Source organism: Osmerus eperlanus, chromosome 8 (genome assembly GCF_963692335.1).
Source record: "Osmerus eperlanus chromosome 8, fOsmEpe2.1, whole genome shotgun sequence".
Classification (NCBI taxonomy): Eukaryota; Metazoa; Chordata; class Actinopteri; order Osmeriformes; family Osmeridae; genus Osmerus; species Osmerus eperlanus.
In genome coordinates this window covers 12200977-12226502 of record NC_085025.1, presented here as the reverse complement: position 1 = coordinate 12226502, position 25526 = coordinate 12200977, and the positions used below count along the sequence as shown (strand labels likewise).

General features: G+C 49.8%; 1 protein-coding gene and 1 long non-coding RNA gene across 2 annotated transcripts; one reads left to right on the top strand and one right to left on the bottom strand.

Moving 5' to 3' along the window:
- Positions 1-106: 106 nt before the first annotated feature.
- btbd7 (BTB (POZ) domain containing 7) lies at positions 107-25068 on the bottom strand. The gene is made up of 10 exons (XM_062467410.1): positions 24938-25068; positions 22869-24002; positions 13507-13715; positions 11487-11562; positions 10185-10345; positions 9787-9930; positions 9356-9545; positions 7192-7370; positions 6012-6428; positions 107-5847 (listed from the first exon to the last, which is right to left on the bottom strand). Exons 1-10 carry the CDS (start codon positions 25017-25019, stop codon positions 5155-5157), a joined length of 3285 nt encoding a protein of 1094 aa, XP_062323394.1. The 5' UTR covers positions 25020-25068; the 3' UTR covers positions 107-5154.
- LOC134024758 (uncharacterized) lies at positions 13480-25287 on the top strand. Its single transcript, XR_009930923.1, has 2 exons — positions 13480-13735; positions 24922-25287. It is a non-coding gene; the product is annotated as an uncharacterized LOC134024758 (long non-coding RNA).
- Positions 25288-25526: the final 239 nt, after the last annotated feature.

The window sequence follows — 25526 nt, the reverse complement described above, 5'->3', positions numbered from 1 at the left end:
TTAGGAATACAAGTTTTGAATGTGAGCTGAGACGAAAATCTGTTAAGCTTGACATTCTCACCAGCAGTTGTTTTTTTTCACAAAGGAAAAAACTCCACACAAATCCTTAATTTCTATCAAAGCTGTTTATTTTATCAGTCACCTAAAATGCAGATTTGAGCTCACCACTTTCACACTCTTTATCGAGAAGAGTAGAAAAATAGAATTTCCACAATTCCTTACAAGTAGCTACGAGAATGCGTATTATCCTTTCTCTCTCTCTCTCTATATATATATATACAACAAATATATGGGGCATATTTGTTTTATATATAGAAAAACTGTCTATGTACAACAAACCAATACTTTTTCAGAGACAAAGGTACCTAAAATAAAACCAAAAAAATACTCTTTGAAAATCACTATGTACACGATGCATTGGCTACACTATTACAAAGAGACTGGATTGCGTGGGCAGGTAGAAAAAGGTTTGCATAAGACGCAGGTAAGGAGGGTACCCGGCCACTGGCAGAGAAGGCACTCTTTCGTCTCCATCCATGGGTGGGGGGGTGGGGGGTTTAAAACAGGAAGAGGACACAACAAAACAGTCTTGAACCAAAAGAACCCTCCCCGTACACCCCTGAAAGAGGATGTTCATGAAAGAAGAAAAATAAGTTAACTTCCTCCCTTCGCCTCCGACCGACCGACCGACCGACCTACCCTTCAACCGTGCCCAGCTACAACTGCTGGTTCCTGGGACAACCTAAGGATATTAGTGAGTGCATCGTTTGAGGCAAAACATTGGTTGACGACCTTTGAGAGCTTACCAGCAAATGAGTACTTGAAAAAATATATATCTTCAGAGAATATGTAGGCGGGTATGTCACGGGTGTCCAGCTCAAACAAGTGAAGGGCACCTCTCCATCGTGAGGATAACAAATACTGAGCAGAACATACAATAACGGGAGGGGGTGTGTGTACTTAAGTGCAAGGTAAGACCCTCAGTCTTTTAATATCGTCTAACATCAACAGCATATGAATCAACAAATGAACATTTTAGACTCTCAAACAGTATTTGAAAACCGCGATCGTCGCTCTCGAGCTGGGGTCGAGATCTTCCGTCTTTCATCGCGACGTTGCTTAACTGTCGTAGTCAAAAGCTCAAATGCTACAGAACAAAGGAATGAATTCATCTGTGGCATGAAAACCTAAACAAAAGTCGCTACAGCTTAAGACATACTGCAAAGGCTGGTCTTCATGCTCCTAACTCGAATCTGTGGCCTAAACTGCAAACGCCCCCCCCCAAATTTTTTTTGAAGCATTCTTCAAAAAGTCGGATCGTTGTCCAGCAAAAGCTTTGTACTTCCAGACCACAGACGGAGTACAGGGGTCTGAAATGAGCTCGGTCAGGGAGTATTCTGAGTAAAACCCACTCACACCTTACAAGCGATGCATTCAACACGCCACTATAGCTTTGTTCGTCCTTACAGGGCTACGGGTTCAAACGGGACAACGGACGAGGGGAGCAACAATCCTGGCTCCCGGGATGCAAACGGTTCCCTTCAAAAAAAGCCAAGCTCCTGAAAAAGAGCACGGACTGAAACAGCGGTATTTCGACACCTCCTCGGGGGGGGATTTGGGGGGGAGATTCCCTTATCTGAGCCTGTGGTGGGGGAGGGCCACGTGTGATTAGATTTGGTATCGCTTCGATCCCTTCTCCTGCTGGGTGGGTGGGGAGGGATTTCTGTAATGGAAAAGTGTTGACAGCGTCTCGTGTCTGCAGTCCCATACTAGCGGCCGCATCTCCATCCATCCCCTGCCTGACCCCCTCCTCTCTCTGACCTCCGTGCTCTGACACCGAGACGCCTCAGGGACCCTAACGGGGGTGGGGGGAGGTGGGAGTGGCTATTTCGGGGTCTCTCTCCCGGCTCTTCCCCTGCACGCTCCGGTGAGCAGACCCACGGCACTCCCGCGAGGGGCTTGGCACTCTGCTTGGCCGTGGGGGAGGGGCTGACCACTGAACTGCCAAGAGGGCTACAGGAGGAGGGGAGGGGGCGTGGCCCCGGGGGTGGCGGCCTCTGGAGACAGGGCCCTGTGGGTTGCCAGGGGATGGGCTGCTGCTGACACACACTGGTTCTCCTACCCTCGTCTCTTAGGGGACGGTCACATGACAATGAGTAGTCTCGTAGCATTGGATAGTGTTATGACTGGATGTCAATGTGACCAACCACCCCCCTAGTTGTCCAGCCGTCCCATAGCAAAACAAGTACTGATGTTAAGTGTATTACACCTTTTACAGTTTTAGGCAACCACCAACCAAATGCAATGATCTTTCCTTTTCTTTAATCCTGACAGATCATCGGACAAAATGAAGAAGACCTCCCTACTATAGTGTCCTTAATGGTTTAGGCCTCTAGGAATTGTTGAGCTTCACTTCTTGGCAAAGGACCCATCGTCCCACACCACCACCACACACCCACATGCACTGAGACGTGAACAGTTCCACGTGTACGCACGCACACACACACACGTCCCTTTTTCACGCTAGAGAGCAGCAGCAAAGGAGATGACTCGTCCACGGGCGGTCGAAATGATTAGTGTGAAAGCCCGTAACCGTTTCTGTGGATGTTAGGATCTGAGAGAAGCTTAGCAGAGCAGCAGTACCAGCATCAGATGTGCATATATCAGAGTTCCAGCGATTTCCATTAGGGAACAGTTGGTAGAAAATATAGTAAGGGTTTGAAATATTACTTAAATGAGGGTAGTAGAAGGTCGGGGAGACAGGAAAGAGGTAGACACAGTGTAGCCAGGGACCAGAGTCAAGTCCACCAAACACTGATCAAATCACAAAAGGGTTGCCATGATGGGTCGGATAAGCTCTCTCTGTTAGACTCAGGAATAGCTTATGTGGACTACTGTAGGCCCAACTAGTTGCCAAGCACTTTTGACTTCAGACCAACTTGACTCAAAATATCCTTCAGAGCATGCGTGAAGAAGAAGAAGAAAAAAAAGAAATTATTCGACACAGCAGAAATTGAATTTGGATGTAATCATAAATAATGGAGCATGGCTATTAATAACTCCTCTCTGCCAGCTGAGACTGGCTTCAAATCGACACGCTCATCGCCTTCACATCTTGACACCAATATGTTCCCTTCCGCCTGGATATCTGGAAGACTTTGAAACGCACGATGCCGCCCTGCATCCAAAAACTCCTGCCCTGACATGCTCCGACTTTGCTCGAGAGTTTCCATTTTCCATCGCCGGCCTCACAGATGGATGCAGCAAGGCCTTCAGGATGGAACCAGAGCCCCACTCCATCGGCAAACAACGAGGACCCAGAGACCACGCCCCGAGCTAGACGGAAACATCGCTGCAGTCGTGAAAAAACCCAAACAGAAACGAAGGATGAAAACGAAAAAGCGGGCCGCTGCCGTCAACCGAAAAAAAAAAAGCATTGCATTTCAAGAAAATACATCAAAAATCAGGCCATTTGGATGAGCCTCTGGGAGGCTGAACGGTAGTAATACAGGTGCACGACACGACAACACCGCTCTGGGTGTGAGAGATCATAACAGTTCGAGTTCGGAGTCTTTTGACACAGTGGGGGGGACGGGGGACGGGGGGGACAATGGTAGTAGCAACATATGGAGAAAATGTGAACTTGTCAGTGCTCTTAAATCGATGAACTTGTCAGTGCTCTTAAATCGATGAACTTGTCAGTACTCTTAAATCGATGGGTATGCACTTTTTTGTTTTGTTTTTATGCTATGCTGGTTTTTGAATGGTTCCGTTCGGAGGATGGTAAAAAACAAACCCAAAAAACAACCTCGTCTTACTTGCCCGCCCCTCTGACATCGTAGTAATCTTAGTTGTGGGGTGAAGCAATGTAAGGAAGGGCGCAGGGTGTCGCCCCTCTCGACACCCGCGGTGTCGGTTCATGGGGCCGACGGCGTCCTCCGGCTCGGATCGCCTCTGAGGAGGTGCGGGGATCTGGGTTTGGTTTGGCTGAGCTCTGTCTACCTGAGGGGAGCCAGGTCTCACTGAGGGGAGCATCGTTCTTCACAGCCTGCGACGGGGTGTCGAGTCTATGGGCTACGAAGGAGCAAAACGCTGCAGACATAACCTTGGACCAAAACTCGCCAAGAAATACAGAAATCCACCAGAGGACATCGTAAATACTCCGCTCCAACATGGACATTCAGTGAGATCCGATGTAAGGACTGGTTAGAGCTACTAGGACACACAAGAACGGGGGGGGGGGGGGGGGTGAATGCATGAATGACACACACTTAATTCACGGATGGTGAAATACTAGCAGGCTGGTTTAAAATGCCAACCGTGTAAGGAGAAAAACAGAACCGTACCGTCTTGACCCCTTTAACAGCAGCAAAGGTCAAACCCCCTCCAAAGAGCCTGTAGCAGTTTGGAGTGGAGGCGAAAGGCTGAGAAACATCAGGCCCCCCCAAAAAAACTAAAAGCAGAGCCTTCATTGTTTCCTCTAATAATGCTTCACTCTAATTAGTATTCCTGGAGCGTGGCCTGACCGGTACTGTGCCCAGTGGGAAGATTACCAATTTTCTTAAATTGCCCATACTGACATACAGCTTGTGACTGCAGAGTATTACAAGGGCTATTACTGCAAAACCAGGAGAGGGAGAAAAGAAAAAAAATGTGTGGGGGTGATTTTCTATTTCTTTCTAACGTACACCAGCACAGGGGGAATGGAAGGTGATTGGAGAACAGCTGCTTCATCGTCGGGCAAATTGGGGAGAGATGGGGAGTCTGGCAAGGCCGAGGAGTGGGGAAGAGGAGACAGAGCAACCAAATCAAAGCCTTCCCCCCCTGCTGTGTCCGGGGCTGTGGTGCTTATGCTGAAGGCACTGTGACTTGCTGCACCTCGCTGGTGCGGCACACTGACCTCCCGTGGAAGGGGCTTGACCCCCCCCCCCCCCCCCCCGTGTTCGGAGCCGTTCCCCTGACCTGTGCATGAGAGTGAACGGAGGGAGAGAATGGAAAGAACGCCTCACCACCACCCAAGACTACACTGCCCATCACCGGATGCAGTTGTCTTTAGGTTGTCTGGATAGTTTGTCTGTATACCAGTCTGTTTATAGTTCTAGCTCATCTCAGACTTGTGGTGGGAGGGGGGGGGGCGGGGGTCAAGGCCAGAGGTCAGAGTGCAGACTTCCTGTAAGGGTAGTCTGGTTTGCTGGGCGACCTACGGTCTCTGGTCCCCATCGAGTCTTCGCCACCCTTCGTCTCTGCTCCGGCCCGGCGTGCCGGGGCCCACTCCTCGTACGCCTCCACGTGCCGGGACGGCCCCAGTCCACAAGTCAGGTCTGTCTCCGTCCCGGGGCGCCCCCTCGGCCCGTGTGCGGCCGCCCCGGCCTGCGCCCCTCCACCCTGCGTGGCCAGAGCCAAGTCCAGCCTCTGGGGGGGCTGCTCCAGGACGTCCAGGCGGAGGGGGTCCCCAGCGGGGGCGGCCGGCCGGCAGGGGTGCTGCTGGGGGTCCGAGGGGTAGGACGGCGGGGGGCCGGGACCCCCGGGGGGCGCCCTGCTGTGGCTGTAGAGGTCGGGGCCGGGGTAGGAGCCGGTGTGGCGGCCGGAGAACTCGTACAGGTCGGGGTACTCCGGCTGGACTTCTGGCTTGGGCTCGGCGGCGTGGCGCTTGCGGGAGGCGTGAGGGTGGCGGGCCGCGTGGCAGTGGGGCGCTGGCGGGGCCGGGGCGGCGGACAGGTGGGAGGGGTGGGGCTCGTGAGGCTCCACATCCATGCTGACCTCCGGGGGACGGCGCTCCTTCAGGGTCATGGCCGACACCCCCATGGCGATGTCTGGCATGAACTCGTTGATGACGGGTTCTATGTTCTGAGGGGGGACGAACACACACAAACCAGCAAGGAAGGTGAAAACACAGAAACGCAGCTATGAAATGGCGAAACACAACCAACCGCATCGGTTTAAATGTCACAACCACAGACCGTTCCGTCTCTAGCCTACCTCGACACTAGACTCCGGGCCTCTGGACTCACCCCTTGTTTGTCCAGGTGCGGCGCACGTCCCCCCCCGCCCTGGGGGTTGGTGCAGTCCGGCGGCAGGACCTTCACCCCGGGCGGCAGGTAGGCGGGGCTGCCGTGCTTGGAGGAGGCGGAGGGCTGGCGGTGGAGGAGGCTGTGGTTGCAGGGGTAGGAGAAGGAGCGCGACGGGGGCTGGGAGGGGATGCGGGGCCGCCAGCCCGCCTTCAGCTGGGCGTGGCTGGGCGTGGCCGGGGGGTGGTAGGGCGGCGGCGGAGGAGGGAGGGGAGGGTGGAAGGCAGCCATAGCCTCCAGGTCGGTGAACATACTCTCCACCGCCGGGCTGCTGTTGACCCGGCAACGGCCCGACTGGCGCAGGGCCAGGACGGGGCTCTCGTCTCCGAAGCGCTCCTCGGGGAAGAACTTGTGAGGGTTCTACAGGGTGGAGTAAAGAATGAGTCAGGAATGATGAGGGGGAGGGGGGGGGGGAAAGAAAGTTTGAGGCAAAAACCTGCCAAAGATACTTAATAAACCAGACGTTAAACCATAATTTATGGCAGTCTGGAAAACCACAGCACTTTGGACACAAAGTCACATATAAGCCATATACTTGTTGAAGTTCACCTCGGCCCTTTTGACAGGAAGGTAAATAACATTAATAGGGCGGGGAGAAAACTAAATGCCGCCTGTGCTGCGGCCAAATTCCTTGAACATTCCGTCATGACGTGGGGCAGCGGTGACATTCATCCCAGCTCGGGGAGGAAAGAAAAGAACCCAAATCACACTAACTGCCGTTCAATGGCGCTCCGCACTTCCCTCATCTACGCTAACCATCAGATCGTCGACGGATGGGACACTGTATAGCTTGGGGTCCTGTATCGCAGTTAGGCTTTCAATATTTTTGACTACGCAATCAATTTCGGGACATTTCTAAAAGAGTTCAAATGTTCTCGTGGACGCTGACATGCGTGACTCAGCGCAAAAGAGGCACACGACGCTAATGCTAACTGAACGCCCCGGTGGCGCCTCACTGTTGGCTAGTGACGATCACACGGGCAGGGGCGCGTGTCAGATAGTGTCGTGTTGGCCGTGTGACTCCAGAGGAGGGTGGGGGTGGAGGAGGGTGAGGGGGTGGAGGAGGGTGAGGGGGTGGAGGAGGGTGAGGGGGTGGAGGAGGGTGAGGGGGTGCACCCTGTACCTGCAGCAGCTCGGCGGCGGCGTCGGGCAGGCCGAACTCCCGCAGCACGCGGATCTGCAGCTCGTAGCTCACTGTGGCGCCCTCGCCGCAGTTGAGGGCGTACGCCCGCTGCACCTGGTCTGTGTGGCGCAGGTCCTGCAGCCTCCGGATCATCTCCTTCACCACCGCCAGCCTAGGCACTGTGTGTGTGTGTGTGTGTGTGTGTGGGTGTGGGGGGTACAGAGACACAATTGAGACACGTTTTTGATACATGACTTCATCAATACACTAATTACGAAACAAACCAAAAAAGTATTAAAACCTTCGATCACTTTATTGGGTACTAAAGCCGCTTGATTGGATCATTGTGCCCAGCTGATGTGCGGTGAACTGCAACCATTGTAGACATGTGATCGTAAACATTTGAACCTCTGCGGGGCTTTGTATGTTTGTGGAGGACTTCCTGCCGTTGTGCACAGTCTTCAAAGTAGCCCCTGAGGGCATCCATCAAGTCAAGGGGAAGCACATATGAAAGCAGCGCACGCTTTCATTTTGGCCCTGGCCATGAAGAAGAGAGGGAAGAACGGAGGCGGTAAAGAGACAGAAAAAGAGAGAGGATGGAGAGAGAGCATGGAGAGAGAGAGAGAGGATGGAGAGACAGAGAGGATGGAGAGACAGAGAGGATGGAGAGACAGAGAGGATGGAGAGACAGAGAGGATGGAGAGACAGCATGGAGAGAGAGAGGATGGAGAGGATTGAGAGAGAGAGAATGAGAGAGGATGGAGAGAGAGAGGATGGAGAGAGAGAGAATGGAGAGAGAGAGAAGATGGAGAGAGAGAGAGAATGGAAAGAGAGAGAGAGAGGAGAAAGAGGATGGAGAGAGAGAGAGGATGGAGAGAGAGAAGATGGAGAGAGAGAGAGAGAGAGAATGGAAAGAGAGAATGAGGAGAAAGAGGATGAGAGAGAGAGAGAAAGAGGATGGAGAGAGAGAATGGAGAGGATGGAGAGAGAGATGATGGAGAGAAAGGATATGGAGAGAGAGAGAATGGAGAGAGAATGGAGAGAGAGAGAAGATGGAGAGAGAGAAATAATGGAAAGAGAGAATGAGGAGAAAGAGGATGGAGAGAGAGAAAGAGGATGGAGAGAGAGGATGGAGAGAGAGAGAGAGGGGGAGGATGGAGAGAGGATGGAGAGAGGATGGAGAGAGAGCAAACTGTGGGAGAGCGAGAAAACAAGAAAGCACGTGTGGGAGAAGTGCAGTTGGGAAGAGAGGCCGTTCCCACCGGCCGACGCCTCGCTGCCCGTCCATACTGCTGACCTCCTCCTCGCCCGACAGGGAAAACACACTAACGAACGCTAGAGGTGTGCATTCCTCTCCAGAATGTATCGTTGTGGCTCCACGGCACCGATCGAAGGCTGACGCACAACTTCGGGGGCCCTGTCAAAAGTGTGCGGCCGAGGTTAACGACGGATGCAAGCGCACGCGCTCCTGTTCGTGGGCGAACCGAGCCGATCGACGAGGAGAAAACTCGCCGCAGAAGTTCACCCGTCGCTCGGAGAAGGGTGAAGATGGAGGAGTGGACGTCCTCCTCTCTGGCGAGAAACAGGCAACGGTTTGCGCAACCCTGTTTAGTCACGCAGGGAACACGTTGCCAAACGGCAACCTGTATTTCGGCCTGTTTTGGCGTGGGAGGCTGAGCGCAGACGTCACCTTATTGTTACCCGATAACAAGAAAGGCTTTTTATCTGTGGAAGAGCCATGTGACTCCTACTGAATGTTTAAGGCTGAACCGGAGGACTTTGTGAAGGCGAGGTTCAAATACACTTTTGCTGAGCTTTCTGAAAGAAAACCCACTTTAAAAGAGTTCGGCTACCTTTTGTTGTGCTTAAAGAAGAGGGGAAAAAAAAACAACTGAAAACCGAATGTCACAGAGAGGTTAGCTTGAGTTCACAATGTATGGTTTTATGGAACTTTTGCGCAACTGTGTCAGTTTGTGAAACAATATCGTCTTCCTCTTCTCCTGTCCCTTACCTCATCCACATTCATGTGACAAAAATGAGGTAAAAGTCTAATACAGGCTAAACTACCAGTTGGAAAGCCCCAACTCCAGTCCCAATATCCCCCAAAGATTCCCCAAGATTCAGTAATTATCGGTGAAGATGCCAATCTCTGGGCCCAACCCACCTGGGATCTCATTGGCCACCACGGAGGGCGGGGCCGACTGGCTGCCGGCCATTTGTTGGTGGTTGATCATGTGACAGCACTGGGGCACAGCGTTGTTCACCATGTAGAGGGTGTCGGGGACGTTGGACATGCGCACCATGCGCAGGCGCACCAGGTCGGTCTGCTCCACCATAATCTCATCCAGCACCGACTGGTGGAACACAAAGACACTTTAGACAAGGTTTTCTCTGTATGTGTGTGTGTGTGAGGGAGTGCGTGTGTGATCTACTGCGTACACAACACACTCGCCTCTTCCCAACTTGCACCGACACACTTTGCATTTTAACAAGGAAACCGTGGGCATCTTTTCGTCAAAAATAACTTCCGACGAAACCCCTAGTGGATATTAGACCACAAAGTTGAGGGTGGCGTGAGGTTCCCTGCACAGCTACCTTGGCCTCGTCCACGTAGGGCGAGAAGAGGCGGGGGCGCACGTAGATGCCGGCGCTCTTCTGCCGGAGCCAGGCGTTGCCCTTTCCCCCCTCGGCCGTGGGGAGCATGTCGGAGGGAGGGGTGCTGATCAGACCCCTCTTCATCTGGGGGCGGAGGGAAGGAAGACGTGAGGGGAGGGAGCCGGGGGAAGGAGGGGAAAGGGAGGGGGAGAACAGCAGAGGCAATGAAGAGAAAAACAGGCCAGAGAATGAAGGAACTACATTTATGAAGCAAGACAGGACTTTTTTTTGTGGGGGGGGGGGGTGACAAATGTTGGTGGCAACGGGGGAAATAACAGTCAAAATGTGACAGTCGGGAGGGTCACGTGCTTCCCTCCGAAGTGCATACGGACGCTCACCGTGTCCGAGAGGACCTCGCTGCTGGGGGGCAGGATGTGCTCGATGCGGACGTGAGGCAGCAGTGGAGACAGGATGTCCTTCAGCTCTTCCAGGTCCAAATCCCTCCTCTTCACACCCCTCTTGTTGACGCTGTGAGCAGTGCCGCTCAAAAGGTTGGGCTCTGAGGGGGAGGGACGCAAACAGGAGAACAATCATCCCAGGCATTCAGGAGGCGCCGCCAGAGGACCACACCTCGCATTGTGTCTGAGCCCTTCGCTCGCTGGCCGGAGTCCGGTGCATTCCGAACCTCCAGAGGATGGGAATGAAAAGAAGGAAGGGAGAGAATGATAGGAGGGAGAGAATGATAGAAGAGAGAGAATGACAGAAAGGGAGAGAATGACAAGAGAGAATGAAAGAAAGGGAGAGAATGATAGAAGAGAGAATGAAAGAAATTGAGAGAATGATAGAAGGGATAGAATGAGAAGGGAGAGGATGAAAGAAAGAGAATGAGAGAAGGGAGAGAATGATAGAAGAGAGAGAATGAAAGAAAGGGAGAGGATGAAAGAAAGGGAGAGAATGAAAGAAAGAGAATGAGAGAAGGGAGAGAATGATAGAAGGCAGAGAATGAAAGAAAGCGAGAAAATGAAAGAAAGGGAGAGAATGATAGAAGGGAGAGAATGATAGGAGAGGGGGAACAGATGCAGTTGGGAGAGATAAAGGTAAAGGAAAGAAAAGTTGAGGGGAGGTAGGAAACGGCGCAGGAGTAGAAAGAGTTCTAGGAAAAAGCTTGAAAAGGCCATGGAAGAGAACGTGCAGTTGAAGAGAGGAAAGAATCACGTCAAGGAGCAAAAACAAAAAACAAAAACAAATAAAAAACGGAAAACAAACAACAAACGGGGGAGGAAAATAAAACGAAGGTGGAAATAAACGGTCTGAATGGAGGAAGGAGAAAAAAAACATTCTCGTTTCCACGTCCAGACCAAGCAGGCAAAGAACATGGTTAGAGTTAGCTCTGTCCCTTCAAGGGGTTAGACAGGGCTCTTACATCTGAGCTCTGTCCAAGCCTGCTCCCGGCCAAGTCACAGCCTAATTATCAATCCACTTAAACCGGACAAAGGCATAAATCATCGGCCTTGCTGACTGGGGGAAGGAGGATTTGTTGATTGTCTCGGGGAGAGGTGGGCTCGGAAGAAAAAGAGAGGAAGGACAGATGGACGGGGAGGGCGTAGTAGACGGAGAGAAGAAAGAGAGAGGGAGAGCGAGAGAGGGGAAAAGGAGCGAGAGAGCACAACGGAGAGTGCGCGTGCGAGAGAGATGCTCACCTCGGTCTGCCATCCTCTTAATGAGCTGGTGCTCGCCCCACTTGACCACGTACTTCAGGATGTCCTGCTCGCTGGCCTGCCAACGAGACAACACAACCAGGCCGGTCATTTCACCAGCAAGGGGGTCACTGACAACAGCTTACCCACAAGGTCCGCTCCCCTGGCCTCATTAGAACCCCTCATTAGGAACCGCGGAAAAGCCGAGAGGACCGAGGCATATTCAACACGGCCAACATGTAGGAGAGGAGGAACATGTGGCACATCATCGATGGACGAGGTAAACAGTTCGCCACACGCCCAGTCAAGTGTCACCTACACGCTTTTTAACTTGCAGACCTTGGTCTGGTCAGCATGGGAGGGTTGGGCTGATCCTGAGAGGAGAGAAACACATGAACGAGGCCATTCCCATCACCTCTACTTCCAACTTCTATGAGACTGCAAACACCTATGCGAAGCCCACCATCCAAGAATACACCACAAAGCACCACAAAAGGCACATTTGCTGCACAGTATCATAAACGAACCCACTGATGATAGTAAACTACTCCTGAACAGGGTTGGCCAGCTTGGAGTGTGTTTACCACAGTTGGCTCGTCAAATGTTCACAGTTTGTTCCGATGAGCCAGAGCCCCCCCGTGGTGGGCACTAATCTGCTCATCGAAGACCATTTGGCTGGTGATGAGGGGCTGCAGTACCGGGGCTGTGGGACTGCAGTGTTGGGGCTGTGAGGCTGGGGGGCTGCAGTGTTGGGGCTGTGAGGCTGGGGGGCTGCAGTGTTGGGGCTGTGAGGCTGGGGGGGCTGCAGTGTTGGGGCTGTGGGGCTGCAGTACTGGGGCTGTGAGGCTGGGGGGCTGCAGTGTTGGGGCTGTGAGGCTGCAGTGTTGGGGCTGTGAGGCTGGGGGGCTGCATTGTTGGGGCTGTGAGGCTGGGGGGCTGCAGTGTTGGGGCTGTGAGGCTGGGGGGCTGCAGTGTTGGGGCTGTGAGGCTGCAGTGTTGAGGCTGTGGGGCTGCAGTGTTGGGGCTAGGGGGCTGCAGTGTTGGGGCTGTGAGGCTGGGGGGCTGCAGTGTTGGGGCTGTGGGGCTGCAGTGTTGGGGCTGTGAGGCTGCAGTGTTGAGGCTGTGAGGCTGGGGGGCTGCAGTGTTGGGGCTGTGAGGCTGCAGTGTTGGGGCTGTGAGGCTGGGGGGCTGCAGTGTTGGGGCTGTGGGGCTGCAGTGTTGGGGCTGTGGGGCTGCAGTGTTGGGGCTGTGAGGCTGGGGGGCTGCAGTGTTGGGGCTGTGGGGCTGCAGTGTTGGGGCTGGGGGGCTGCAGTGTTGGGGCTGTGGGGCTGCAGTGTTGGGGCTGGGGGGCTGCAGTGTTGGGGCTGTGAGGCTGGGGGGCTGCAGTGTTGGGGCTGTGGGGCTGCAGTGTTGGGGCTGGACCCCCTCCCCAGCCAGAAGCTTGGCTGCTGGGCCGAGGCAGAGCACACCCTCCCCGAGTGTGCCTCGCCTGGGCCCCCACCTGCCTGTCCTCATTTTGCAGTTTCACTACCCTTGTCCTCGTATGGTCCCTTATCTCATAAAGTCCCTAATAAAAGTGTCCCTCCCTCCCTCCCTCCATCCCTCATCACATTATCTGTCCCTCCCTCCAATTGGCATTCTCCCCGATCGGCTCCCTGTTACACACCAGCCTCGTTATGGAAGCACATCAATCCAGCATGAAAGTTGATTGGTTCCAGAAAAAAAATCCCCCCCCCCTCCCAAACAGATTGTCTGGAGAAGGCATATTAGTGTCCTCGAAATGTAGAAGAGGCCTATCTGATAACGCTGACTCATTAAGCCCGGAACGCCAATGAGTCACCGTGTTACGCTCACAACTGGCAAGGAGACAGGGGGCTAAATCATATCATGAAGCCGTGCATCTAAAATTAAGACTCCTTTACCTTATCCCATTCACCGGCTGGAGGGACTTGCGAAACCACCTCATGTGAAAAGGAACAGGACAGAGATAGTCTGTGTGTGTGTGTGTTTTGCGTCATCTCACCTGCAGGTAGTCGGACTGTATGGCGGACAGGAGGGGCTCCTTGCTGAGCTCATACAGCACGTCTGACACCATGACCTGGCTGAAGTCCTCGCACAGGAAGTGCATGGCCTGCCGGTGGACCCACTTGGAGCCGTAGGGCTGCGAGCTCCACTTCAAGATGGCCACCACCGTGTCCAGAGAGATGCTTTCCACCACGATGTCCTCACAGCCTGAGGGATGTAAATGGAGGGTGAGAATGTGAATGCACACGCACGTGTATAGGAGATACGGTATAATTGCAGGTGTACGGTGTAAATTCATATCACCATGACTACTTTATAAATATTGATAAGAATGCATGCATATCAGCATTAAACAGCACGGTGGAAACTAAAATCTTTACAGTCAATTGCACATTGCTGAAAGGCAGTGTTCAATATTCTAGTGAATAAAAACCTGTCGAGTTACTGTCATTCACTGCTATACCGTTTCGTATCTCATTCAACATGTGATGTTAATATCCAATACCGCCAGTCACTGGAACATTAACTTCACATGAAGCACTTCACATAAAGCGTAAACACGAAGGTCCCGCAAGCAGGCCAGGGAAAAATACTTAAGTCACATCAAGGTTGTGTGTCTCATTCGGCTTCTGACAAAAGAACCTTCACGATGGAATCTGGTTTCGTGAAAATCCCAAATTTCCCAGAGGCACGACACCCCCTTGCCATCTGTGTCTCTCGCTGCGTGTTGATCGTGTCGACCATGTGAATGTGCTAGTCACGAGCAGGGCCGCCTCGGCAGACTGTTGCAATGAGCTGTATGTGGTTCACTAGACATGCACGTTTCGGTGAGTTCCAGCCCTCCTGTGGAGGGGGCTGGGCGGTTCTGAAATGTCAGTTCGCTGGCCCTGGGGGTCTGGGGGGATGAGAGCAGAAGTCATGCAAGGTCACTGCTGCTTCTGATGTGGTGTCTCTTTGTCGGCTGACTGGCTTAGGTGGTGTCTCTTTGCTAGCTGGTTTAGGTGGTGGCTTCGCCGGCTGACTGGTTTAGGTGGCGTGGCTTTGCCGGCTGACTGATTTAGGTGGCGTCTCTTCGCCGGCTGACTGGTTTAGGTGGCGTCTCTTCGCCGGCTGACTGGTTTAGGTGGCGTCTCTTCGCCGGCTGACTGGTTTAGGTGGCGTCTCTTCGCCGGCTGACTGGTTTAGGTGGCGTCTCTTCGCCGGCTGACTGGTTTAGGTGGCGTCTCTTCACCGGCTTTTGAAGTTGGAACGTGGCGTTTTGAGTTCCACAGCACCAGGAGTAATCATAACAGATGTGTTTTGTTCTTCTAATCCCATGTATATCCTAATCCTATGCAACATAGAAACCCATGAAACAGAAAGGACCAGACTGCTGCAATGTGAATTTTCTGTTCCTTTTTCAACGTGTGTTCATGTCATTGGGAATCTTCTGCCTTACGGCTTGTGCTACGCTCTCCAGCCACCTCCTCCTTTGTAAAACTAGCTCAGGGACTGCTGCTCAGAAGAAAATCAGGTCGTCCTCCCCTGTGGCCATTGCCACATCATCTTAATCAATACTTACCTTTACTCTGTGCTGTGAATCGCTGCAAGGCCCATTTAGGACCATGAGTTTGGCGAAAATACAAATAAATCACATTCAGTTTCTAGTTGTCACTTTCTGCCTTGGGAAGAAGGGATAGGGTGCGCAGGGCAGTGAAGCCATAAGCCGTTTTGCCGATGAACTAAATGAAAACGTCACTTCGATGATGGGCTTTGTGAAGCGCCCTTAGGAAAAGCTGGCTTACGCCTCGTTCCTGGGCGGGCTATGAGGATGGGGACAGCTTGGTTTGGCTGTCTGATACACCGACCCACTCTGATGATTCTCCTTTACAGAGGTGTTGATTTGGAGTGGGAGTGTGGTGATGGGTCTCCACGATGGTCGACCAGATTAAGTTCTGCAGACCCTTTGTGAAGATGTGCAAAGAGGATTTTTCTGCTTTTGAGAAGAAAAAAGGGAGAAAAAAAACGCTTGCTGATGCGGCAATCAGGGAGCATTGTGTGTGCGCTAGTAGTTTTGTTTTCTCAATTTGCAATGATCCCGTGGCCCCGACAATAATTTCATTTCCTGGAAACTGTGGGCTGGATGTGTAAAATCTGGCCCCTGCAGTGCGAGTGATTGGAATTTAAGAGGTGGCAGGATTTACTCTGGTATCAGCCAGAGGAACTGTGACAACCGGACTGGTTTCAAGAAGGAGAGGAATGGGAGAGATATTGGCTGGAAAGTAAGGCTGATAGAAATGCATGGGAGCAATCTCGTTCTCCTCCGACACACACACTGGCTTTCCCACATCACAGACGTGTAGATTCAAAGTTAATCCCATTAGATTCACTCCCTCATAAGCGTGCCAGGTTGCATTAACAGATCTGAACCTCAATCCTTGCGTCCGCCATTGGCATTAATGGCTTACCGCTGCCATTTGTCGAGAAAACTAGGATTTTGACATTGTTCTCAAAATAATCTCCAAAAACATTCAAAACAAGGTTTTATCATGACACTGATAATGCCACAGATTTCTCTTCAATAGTTCTTATTTAAACATTTACAGGGTACTGAACGTCAACCAATAATGGTTACTTACAACCGTCAGTTTCATATAATTAACGTTGCACTGAAGCTATGTAGATGGGTTTCTCCCATCAACCTCCAGGGCCTGGTCTTGGCGGTAAACTGCTGGTTGAGTCAGTCCCTGTTCTCATTAGTGTGATGCATTACAGGGGGTCAAGTGGGTGTATAATCGTCTGTGGATCCTTTTCAACAGGAGGCTTTTTGCCATAATTGACTCAATTACGGTGTTATATCGCCCACAGTCAGAAATCTGTGGAGTTTAGAAGAAAACATTGAAACCTTTCCTGTTATTATATATATAAAAAAGGTCTTTGTTCAGAAAAAAACGGCACATGCTCCATCTCATCCCCTTTCTTGCTCAAGGTGAGGTTCTCAGAGAAAGGAGGCCAGCATCAAGGTTGTGCCATGTAACATACAGGACGTGCGCTTCGGTCTCATTTTACACTCAAGAGGAGTCAGGTGGCTGAGCGGTGAGGGAATCGGGCTAGTAATCCGAAGGTTGCCTGTTCGATTCCCGGTCATGCCAACTGACGTTGTGTCCTTGGGCAAGGCACTTCACCCTACTTGCCTCGGGGGAATGTCCCTGTACTTACTGTAAGTCGCTCTGGATAAGAGCGTCTGCTAAATGACTAAAATGTAAATGTAAAAATGTACACTCTGATAAACCTGGTGTTGTACACTCAGAGCCAAGGCCAACAACATTGGGGTTGTGGAAATGTGGAGGTCGCCAGTGGTGAAGCCCCAATCATGGACACATCCATTAGCCCCGGCTAATTAACTAGCCTGCACCCTGGAGCCCGGTGATGGGCAGGCTAGGAGAAAGGAAAGGAGACAGAGGGGAAGGGGTGGGGAAGGTAAAAAGAGATACAGATATGGTTCAGATGTGTGAGTGGAAAGTGAAACAATGAATTGTAGATGTCAGAGGACAGGGTCCCGTGTTGCGGTAAAAACAAAATCAACAGGAAACCAGAGTTGAACCCACACATGCGTACACCCACACCCATGTTTACGGGCAGAGCAGAAAACAGTGAAAAGATGTTGGGGGCGTGATGATCAATGCTGGTTTACAAGACTGCAACATTACAGTCCATCTATCCTAGTGCTGATTTACAGGACAATATCTGCCAGCCTTTAACGACTGTATTGGTTACAGCTGTTTAAGAAGGACAGACTGCATTTTCCCAAATTGTTACGTTTGTGACAGTGACAATTCTTTTTGAATCTCTTTAGTTTTTTTTAAACAAACACCGTCTTTCGATTTGTTTGAGGTTTCTAAAACTGGGGTAACAATGCAGTTTGCAAGCCTGTGGCTTTTAATAAAAGCATGTTATGTTAAAATTCAACATGCCGATCTAGCTTAAATAGATACTACTTAATAACCTGTCTTCTCACTATTATACATGTGTATTACAACCAATTCTGCCCTATTTAATTTGGCCAAATGTGCTGAAACAAACATAAAAAATTGAATCTGTGCCGGATACGGCCGCCAAGTTTGAAAACAAACCCCCCAAAAACACATACAACTTTTCAATTTAAGAGTGAAAAAATACGCAAAAGAAACACATGAAATTGGAACCTCAGACGAAGCATGATTAATTCTTCCATTATCTCCCCATTCCGGCGTCTCTCCATCCATTATGAAAAGTAATGCATTTTTAAGGTCTCCGAGGTAGGGAGCCGGTGTTGTGTCTCCCAGACGAGGCGACAGCTTGGGGGCTCCGCCGACACGCCGGCTCATTTGCACTACTGAACCAGCCGGCGTGCACACTGAAGGGTGCCACTTAACGTTATCCTCACCGGCGCAAGGCAGGCAAGAGACTCGGGAGAGAACACCCTTTTATTTATTCACTCATCATTTTTCCAATCCCACTCTCTTCTGTTGGTGCATGATGCAATTCTATTCCTTTTCTATTCCTGCTCGTCTCTTCCCTGCCGTAACTGAACTTGTGATGACAGATACCAAAAAAGTGCTCAATAGTTCCACCTCTATTCAACATTTGGACAACAGTACATAACTATGGAAGGTTGGACTGATGGCTGAGTAAGCGTCTTGTAAGCTGGTATTTAGTTCTACAACCTTCCATAGATGTACTTGTCTAATTCATATTTTGCCTGGCTGACTGTTAGAAATTGAATAAACTATGATTATGTACTATTGGCGCCAACAGGAATTAAAAGCTCTTTGGGAGTTCCGGACAGAAATAAGCCTGTCGTTGCGAAGTGTAAAATAAAACATGTAGGTGATATTTGACAGTGAGTAGTTGCCTTCAGTCGTTGGCATGTGGCCTGATGAAGATGTATGACAGTACCAGCATCTCTCACATCTTCAACTTGACCTCCCATTTTTCAACAACTTCTCCTCCGCCCTGCCCAAATGTCACCTGGGTTCGGTGGAGGTATCCGTCATGGGCAGCACCGTGTAATGAACAAGTGTAATAATGATTCCCCTCGTGGGCTGAGTAAAATTCACCTCACCGCCCCACTACCCCTAGTTTGTATCTGCTCCACTGTGGCACCGCAGACACATTCATTATCCCTTCCCATCTACTTGTTCGACGTGCTAGACGCCATCCGGGTGTTAAACTGTCGTCAGCGGGTCCGTTTCACAGGGGTCACAACTTCAATTTCACAGCAGAGGCTTTTAGCGCGTAGTTGCTAAAAAGGATTCCTTAGTGTGTTAGCTAGTAGCATGCATTCAGTATGAACGCATGCAAGTATGGATAGACCTACCCTGAGCATTTAATTGTATAAATTGGATAGAGATAGAAGTTGAATTTTTTTTCGAAATAATGTGACCAAATGGACTGATTACATGGTTTAATTTGTAGGCAGGTTAAAAGGTTTCCTTTTCTTTATTGAAAGAGTAATTTTCCTTTCACGTGTCTTGCCATCTGGGACAGTAACACCATAAGTTATTAATCCTAAAGACAATGTTACATTACTACTGACACAATGGTGGTCACTAAATGTTCACCGGGAAAGTCCCTTACCTTTACCTTGGTCTACCATAACCACTGTTCTCTAATGAGCTTGCCTCAAAACAATTCTGGGAAGATTGCAGTGGGCTGAGAGCGTAGTGGCCAAGAATGAATCTGCTTTGTAATATGGAACGGTGGAAGAATGATAAACTTGCGCCAATGTTGTTCGAGACAGGATGGGACTGATCCTTATCTGACCTGACAGGATGGTAGCGTTGTAGAGTTCCTCTGGGTCTTTCACTAAGGAAGAACTCTCAGATCTGTTCCACTACAAACTGATTGCACAATATCTGCTAAAGGAGTTGCCTTAAAGTGCTGTTGTATATAACAACATTAAATAATGTGAGATTAAGATACACCAGAGACCATGAATATTAATGGCAGCTTTCCTGTCTAACGTCAGCCATAATTGTAAGTGAAGCCCATTATTTTGCTTGGTGGTAGGTACTTTGACGATTATCAAGAGATGACACAACCTTTTCTGTGCGATCACACCGCATTAAACAGTTACTCACCGGTGAATTGAAAAGCATTTCACACAAACTGAGACAAACCCTCAGAAAAAGAGTTAAGAAGAGAACACTAGACTTGGAGAATAAAATGCATTTGGACATAAACTTGATAAACTGTATGGAAATGAAATGGTAGCATGTGCAGTGAGACTCTATGACAGGCTGAATACTTTTAGAACCCCCCATACTGTTCAAAGGAGATTCTCAGGAACTGAAAAGTGGACAGAGGAAGTGTCTACGTCAAAAATAAACATTAGACACTGGGTAAATGAGACACCACCACCAGCACAGGGATGCCACCACGCCCTAAATGAAACACCATGCAGAGAACGTTTTGAGAGACATTAGCCTAAACGACAGTTTAAGAGACATTAGCCTAAGTGTGAGAGTTGCTCTTCAGCTTATTTCAGCTTTCCTCAGCTTTCTAAACGCCACTGTCAGATGCTACCTCGGTGAGAAACGGGTATTGATTTAGTCATGTAACACGAGACTTGCTGAGCGAAACACAGACAATGGTAAATGGTAAATAGATATTACAGCATTAGCAAGTTTCCCCAGAGACAGTCCTCTGGGTGAGTGGTTAGGGAGAAAGCAGCTGGCTATGGCAGTCTGCTAAACCTGAATAACCCTGGGGGAGGGCCCTGTCCCAGACATGTGGAGCGCACGCTTTAGAACCTGAACAAACTCGTCCAGAAGAAAGTCTGGAAGGGAGAGTTAACCCAAACGTGAGGTAGATATGCTTCAAATGCAAGCGCGTGTCCTCAAGGCCCCAGTTCATCCAGATGGATTTAGGCCGACTAATCTGAAACACTGACGCACCTGAAACACCTCAAGTCTTTAGACGGTGGAAACACGACATTCAACAGATGAGATGTAAAAATTGATTTGCAAGGAAATGGTGCAAGCAATGTATCCTTGCTGATTGCCGAGTTAAAGCCCCCTTGGAGGTTAGGCTTCTTCCATCTCACTCCCTACTATCAAATCATTTCACATTTGCATACAGAAAGGATGTCATTACATATTTATCTTGTGGTTAGAAGCCGAATCACTGCATCAGGGATTTAATTCCGTGAGTCAATCACCTTCCCTAAACTCACACATGTCCAAATCCTTACCAATTAATATTTATTGAAGAATCATTTGTGCCAACAAGAATTTCTATTTGTAATTAAAATTGCTTCAGCTTGCTGTCACCAGTAGAGAACCTTCACAAGAAAACCAAGGTACTGGCGGTAAACACCCGACAGCCTTACATGGTTCCACTAGATCAATATCCATTATCACTGCTGACAGGGAAGAGGAGTGGAGAGGTCGAAACCAGACACCTGAACTCTCCTAGGAGATCGGAAGCACTTGCACTGTGACCTGAGAGCAGCACCTTTCCTGCTCCCTAAGGGCAACTCCTTTGGTACGGATTAGCCCTACACCATGACATGGGTCCATACATTCAGTTCATAAAACCAAACAGAATAGCATGACAAAAGGTTGACAGAGTAACAATAATCTGTCACATTACACACTTCCATTTTTTGAAAGGACACAGCTCTTCTCTCTTTTTCCCTTTGGTTGGGGTGTTGAATTCTAGCCTGGCTCTGCCCTCCTACGTACTTCCGCTCAATTTTGATTTTGCTTCTGTACTAGGTCTGGCCATGAGGTAAGTAAGTCAGATGTCTCCGGTTAATTTTCTACCGGCCAATCAGCGAACAGAGGGAGTGGCTGTCATGCGCTAGTTTGTATTGTAGTTCCGTAATGGCGGCGGAGAAATTTGCGAGCGAATATCCATAAGCTAAAGCCAGAGCAAGAACAAGTTTTGCTGAGTTTTGTTGGTGGCCATGATGTTGTGGCCCTCCTCCCCACGGGGTTCGGGAACAGTTTGATTGTCCAGCTACGGCAGCTAGCTCTGTTACAGTAGTGGTGAAGGAATTGGCTAAGGCGAACTCTAGCGATTGGTTACGGCAGATCAGAGTGGCTCTGGGCAGATCCAATAGTTTTAAACTTCAACAGAGTACCCGCCTACAAGGAAGTCAACGCTTGTCAATGGAGCAAGGCAAGACTCTCTGTACAAATGAAATGTACGAGAGTCTGGTTAGGACCAGGTTAGTTGAATTCAGCACCAAGCGACTTCCACACTCAGCGATGGCTGTTTGCCTCTGTACATGAGGGAATAACCTGTGGGTCCCTTGGGGGTTGTGGCAGGCTTGTGCAGCACAACAAGTTCAGTGTGTCACAGCATGTTACCGAGCTGAGAGGCTGTGGTTGTCAGTCACTCCCCTGACAACAACAACAACAACAGCTCCTGCTGCTTGCAGCCTGGCAGCATTTGTAAGTTCTATGATGTTTTACATGATAGACATTGTACAGAAAGTTGATCAGGCTTCGGCAAATATATTTTTCACAGTTACAGTATGTAGATTACTGATCAGTTCTGCTGTTCAATTGATAAGGAGCAGTTAAACTGTGTTGGTGAGCAACCAACTTGTCTTCCTTAAACATATGTTCTTTCTGTAAACATTTTTAAAAAGGAAGTCATTTTGAACATAAAAAAAATAAATAATAATCCGTGTGTGGTCTTTATGGAATATGCCTCATCTGAGTGAAACCCAGAAGAATGGCCTTGTCAATACTCCATTTCAAGAACCAAGTACTTTTGGGTTTCCAAATCCATTTTATTATCTGGGGGCAGTGATGTGTGACAGAAGAAATGAAACTTAAGATTGAATGTGGTTCTAGGATTCAATCAATTCTCCATAAGATGTCAAAGCCAAAGACTTTTGAGGGAGGATAAGTAAGCACTTCTGGATTCAAGTTGACTTACATAGGCCTAGTTTCGTGGTGGAAGACTTTTCTTCTTTCACGAGAGTTAAAACAACGAACAACTCAAGCCCTGGGAGATCAAGAGCTAACCCCTCACTTAAGAGGTCAAAAGGCATTGCTACATTGCAACACCATTTGCGGTGGTTAGTCACTCTAAACAGCCTGTTAAGTCATTAGACTGTAAACAAAGTCCAGTCTAGACAAAACAAAAAGGAAATAGCAGTAGAAAAATACATCAAGGGTGGTCAGATGGCTGAGAGGTTAGGGAGTCGGCATGTTAATCAGAAAGTTGCCGGTTCGATTCCCGGCCGTGCCAAATTATGTTGTGTCCTTGGGCAAGAAACTTCACCCTACTTGCCTCGGGGAGAATGTCCCTGTACTTACTGCAAGTCGTTCTGGATAAGAGTGTCTGCTAAATGACTAAATGTAAATGTAAATCAAGGCTTACCTTGGGCAAGCATGCTGAACTCCAGGAAAAGGGCAATGTGGTAGAGTTCCATGGCCTCCTCGGCCCGAGTCCCGCTGCCCCTGGCCCCGGCCACCAGGGCCTGCACTTCCCCCAGGCTCCCCGCGGAGGGGCTGCCCCTCAGCACCAGCCCCAGCTCCACCACGTCCGTGTACATGCAGTGCAGGATGACGCGTGCGTACTTCTTCGGAATGATGGACTCGTCCAGGATGATGCGCGTGGGCGTGTGCAGGGCTCGCTCCGTGATCTCCTCGCCGGCCCGAATGCGCCGCTGAAGCAGGTTCCGGAAGAAAGGCGAGCGGGCCGAGAGAACAGCCTTGTGAGCACGGAGTTCCTCGTCCGCGGAGCCCGGAGTGACCACTCCACCCCCTAATCCCGCACGGCCCCCCACAATGGGCACGGCGCCGTAGGTTTCAACCAGCTCCGAGTCGGAGGAGAAGCTGAGCAGGGAGTCGTAGTAACACATGTGTTCACAGAGACCCCTCATGTCCTCCTCCAGCGAGTTGGGCGTGCCAAACTCTTCACTTAGGCGCACCAACACGTCCATGTTGCGAAGACGCGCGTCCACCTCCGGGCCCAGCTCGCCTGTGTACAGGTAGTGCAGGAGCGCCGAAAACATGGACGCGTCCATGCCCGCCGTCCCCACATCCAGGAGTACCTCAGCCCCGTAGCCTGGCGAAGACGACAGCAGAGTCTTGAAGAAAGGGCACCGGGCCGCTAACACGGCACGGTGCGCGGGGAAACAAGAATCCTGAAAGATCAAGTCGACATCGGTACAGTACTTGTGCTGGTACAGCGATGCCAGATCTCGCTGCAAGGTCCGGGCTTCGGCCCGTGCCAGCCCAGCCTGGAGACTCAACTCCTTCAGGGCGGCGGTGCCCTCGTACTCCTCGACCAGGGCGTTGGCATCGCGCACGTCCCAGCCCGACAGGAGCTCGCGCATCTGGCGGGCATGGTCGGCGGAGCGACTGGACTTGCGTCGCTTAATAAAGCGCCTCTTGAGTGTGGCCAGGCCTGAGCTCTTCTTCTTCTTGTCCTGGGGCTTGTCCAAGCCCGGCTCCAGGCTGTACAGCTTTCCCTCGCCGCCATAGCCCTGTGGGCTGTAGGATGACGTCCCTGAGAAGACAAGGAAGTGTTAGCCAGGAGACAAACATCCCTGTGCAAGTCCCACTGGTTTGTGTCAAGTTCAATATAAGTAATAGAGTATTTTGTTGCCAATTTGTTAACCACTCCAAGTTGTCGACTAAGAATCGAGGCAGGAAGCTACTTGGATATATTTTTTTCTCCTTGGTGCGTTTTACATGCAGATCCTTCATGAAGATAAAATTGATGTATATTTTCAATTAAGCCTCTTATGAGAGATTGAGGATTACATAAAGCTGACATTTGAATCTTGATAAAAACAAAAGATAAAAGGTGTGAGCCTCAAGCTTCAATAAAAATCAAAAGATTTGTTATATATTATATGGTTGCTAAATTATTATAATCATTTCAAGATTTCGTAGAAAAACAACATTCTGTTGCATTGGAAGGAAAGTGGTAACTTTTAAAATAGCCAAGGACATGTAGAGGACACAGGTAATAAAAAATAGCTTTTGTTTTAATTTTTGCAACTACATAAATGTTGTTTTTGTAAGCTTTCAATATGGGAAGTACTCCAAAGATTTTACCAAAGAATAGACATCTGGCGGTAACTTATTAGCTTCTGAATTTTGTTTGCACCTCTCCACACCTGCTCTCAAATGGAAAGAATGTCTGATGAGTTGGTCTGTGCTTCTCTGCAAGGCTGTCTCAAACACAAAAACACGGATGTCTTCCAAATGACTTATGGTTGTGTCCAATGTTCCATTTCTATCCTAGCTGTTCCAAGGTTACATACACAGCCAAGTATGGCATGTGTACACACATACTCCTATTTTCAGCTTCTTTTATAGACCACCATTACAAATTTTAATCCAAAACCTATATATAGATTTATGTTATGTGTCTTAAAAGATCAAGGTTTTTTTTAAATTGTTTTTCTTATTTTGTTAAGAGACAAGAAGACCCACCTATGAAAGTCTGCTGAGACTGTGAATTGCCCCCAAAACGAGGAGAGCATGAATGAGGATAGCTGGAGGCATTGACACCCATCCTCTCCTGCTTCAACTTCCTCTTCACACGGACCACTGAGGCCACTCCTGCTGGCACATTCTGGCCGAGCAAAGGTCCTTCAAGTCAGGGTCCGGACACAGGCAGAGACTGGGTCTCAGTGCCTGTAGCTCCGCCTGCCATTTCTGAAAAGTAACAGAGAAGGAGAAGTGATTTACATTGTATGCCACATACACAAACAACATGTTACACATATCACGTTTTCTTCAAGAAATAAACCCCAACCCAGTGTTGTTGATATTTTTGCAAACGACGATCCAATTTCATTCCGATCAACCATCTCCCGTTAGCCCGGCGAGGAAGAAAACCTTCAGAAATTGTAATACCAAACCTTTTACGCTCTTTTTCCCAGTGTGGCTATTGCTACATCCTGATATTTATGTTTCATTTTACAGGCCAATCTGGCCCTGCCAAAAGCAGCACAGGGGGGTAGCCTTCAGCAGCTTTGGGAGGCATCAGGGTCCAGCCTTCACTACTCGCAACATTAAC

Excerpts from the sequence above, each read along its gene's own strand:
- btbd7 (XM_062467410.1), bottom strand. The coding sequence starts at position 25,019 with ATGGGTGTCAATGCCTCCAGCTATCCTCATTCATGCTCTCCTCGTTTT. Across the intron at positions 11,563-13,506 it reads TACAGTCCGACTACCTGCAG|GCCAGCGAGCAGGACATCCT; the intron begins GTGAGATGACGC and ends TCTCGTTGGCAG. Across the intron at positions 5,848-6,011 it reads CGCACCTGGACAAACAAGGG|AACATAGAACCCGTCATCAA; the intron begins GTGAGTCCAGAG and ends GTCCCCCCTCAG.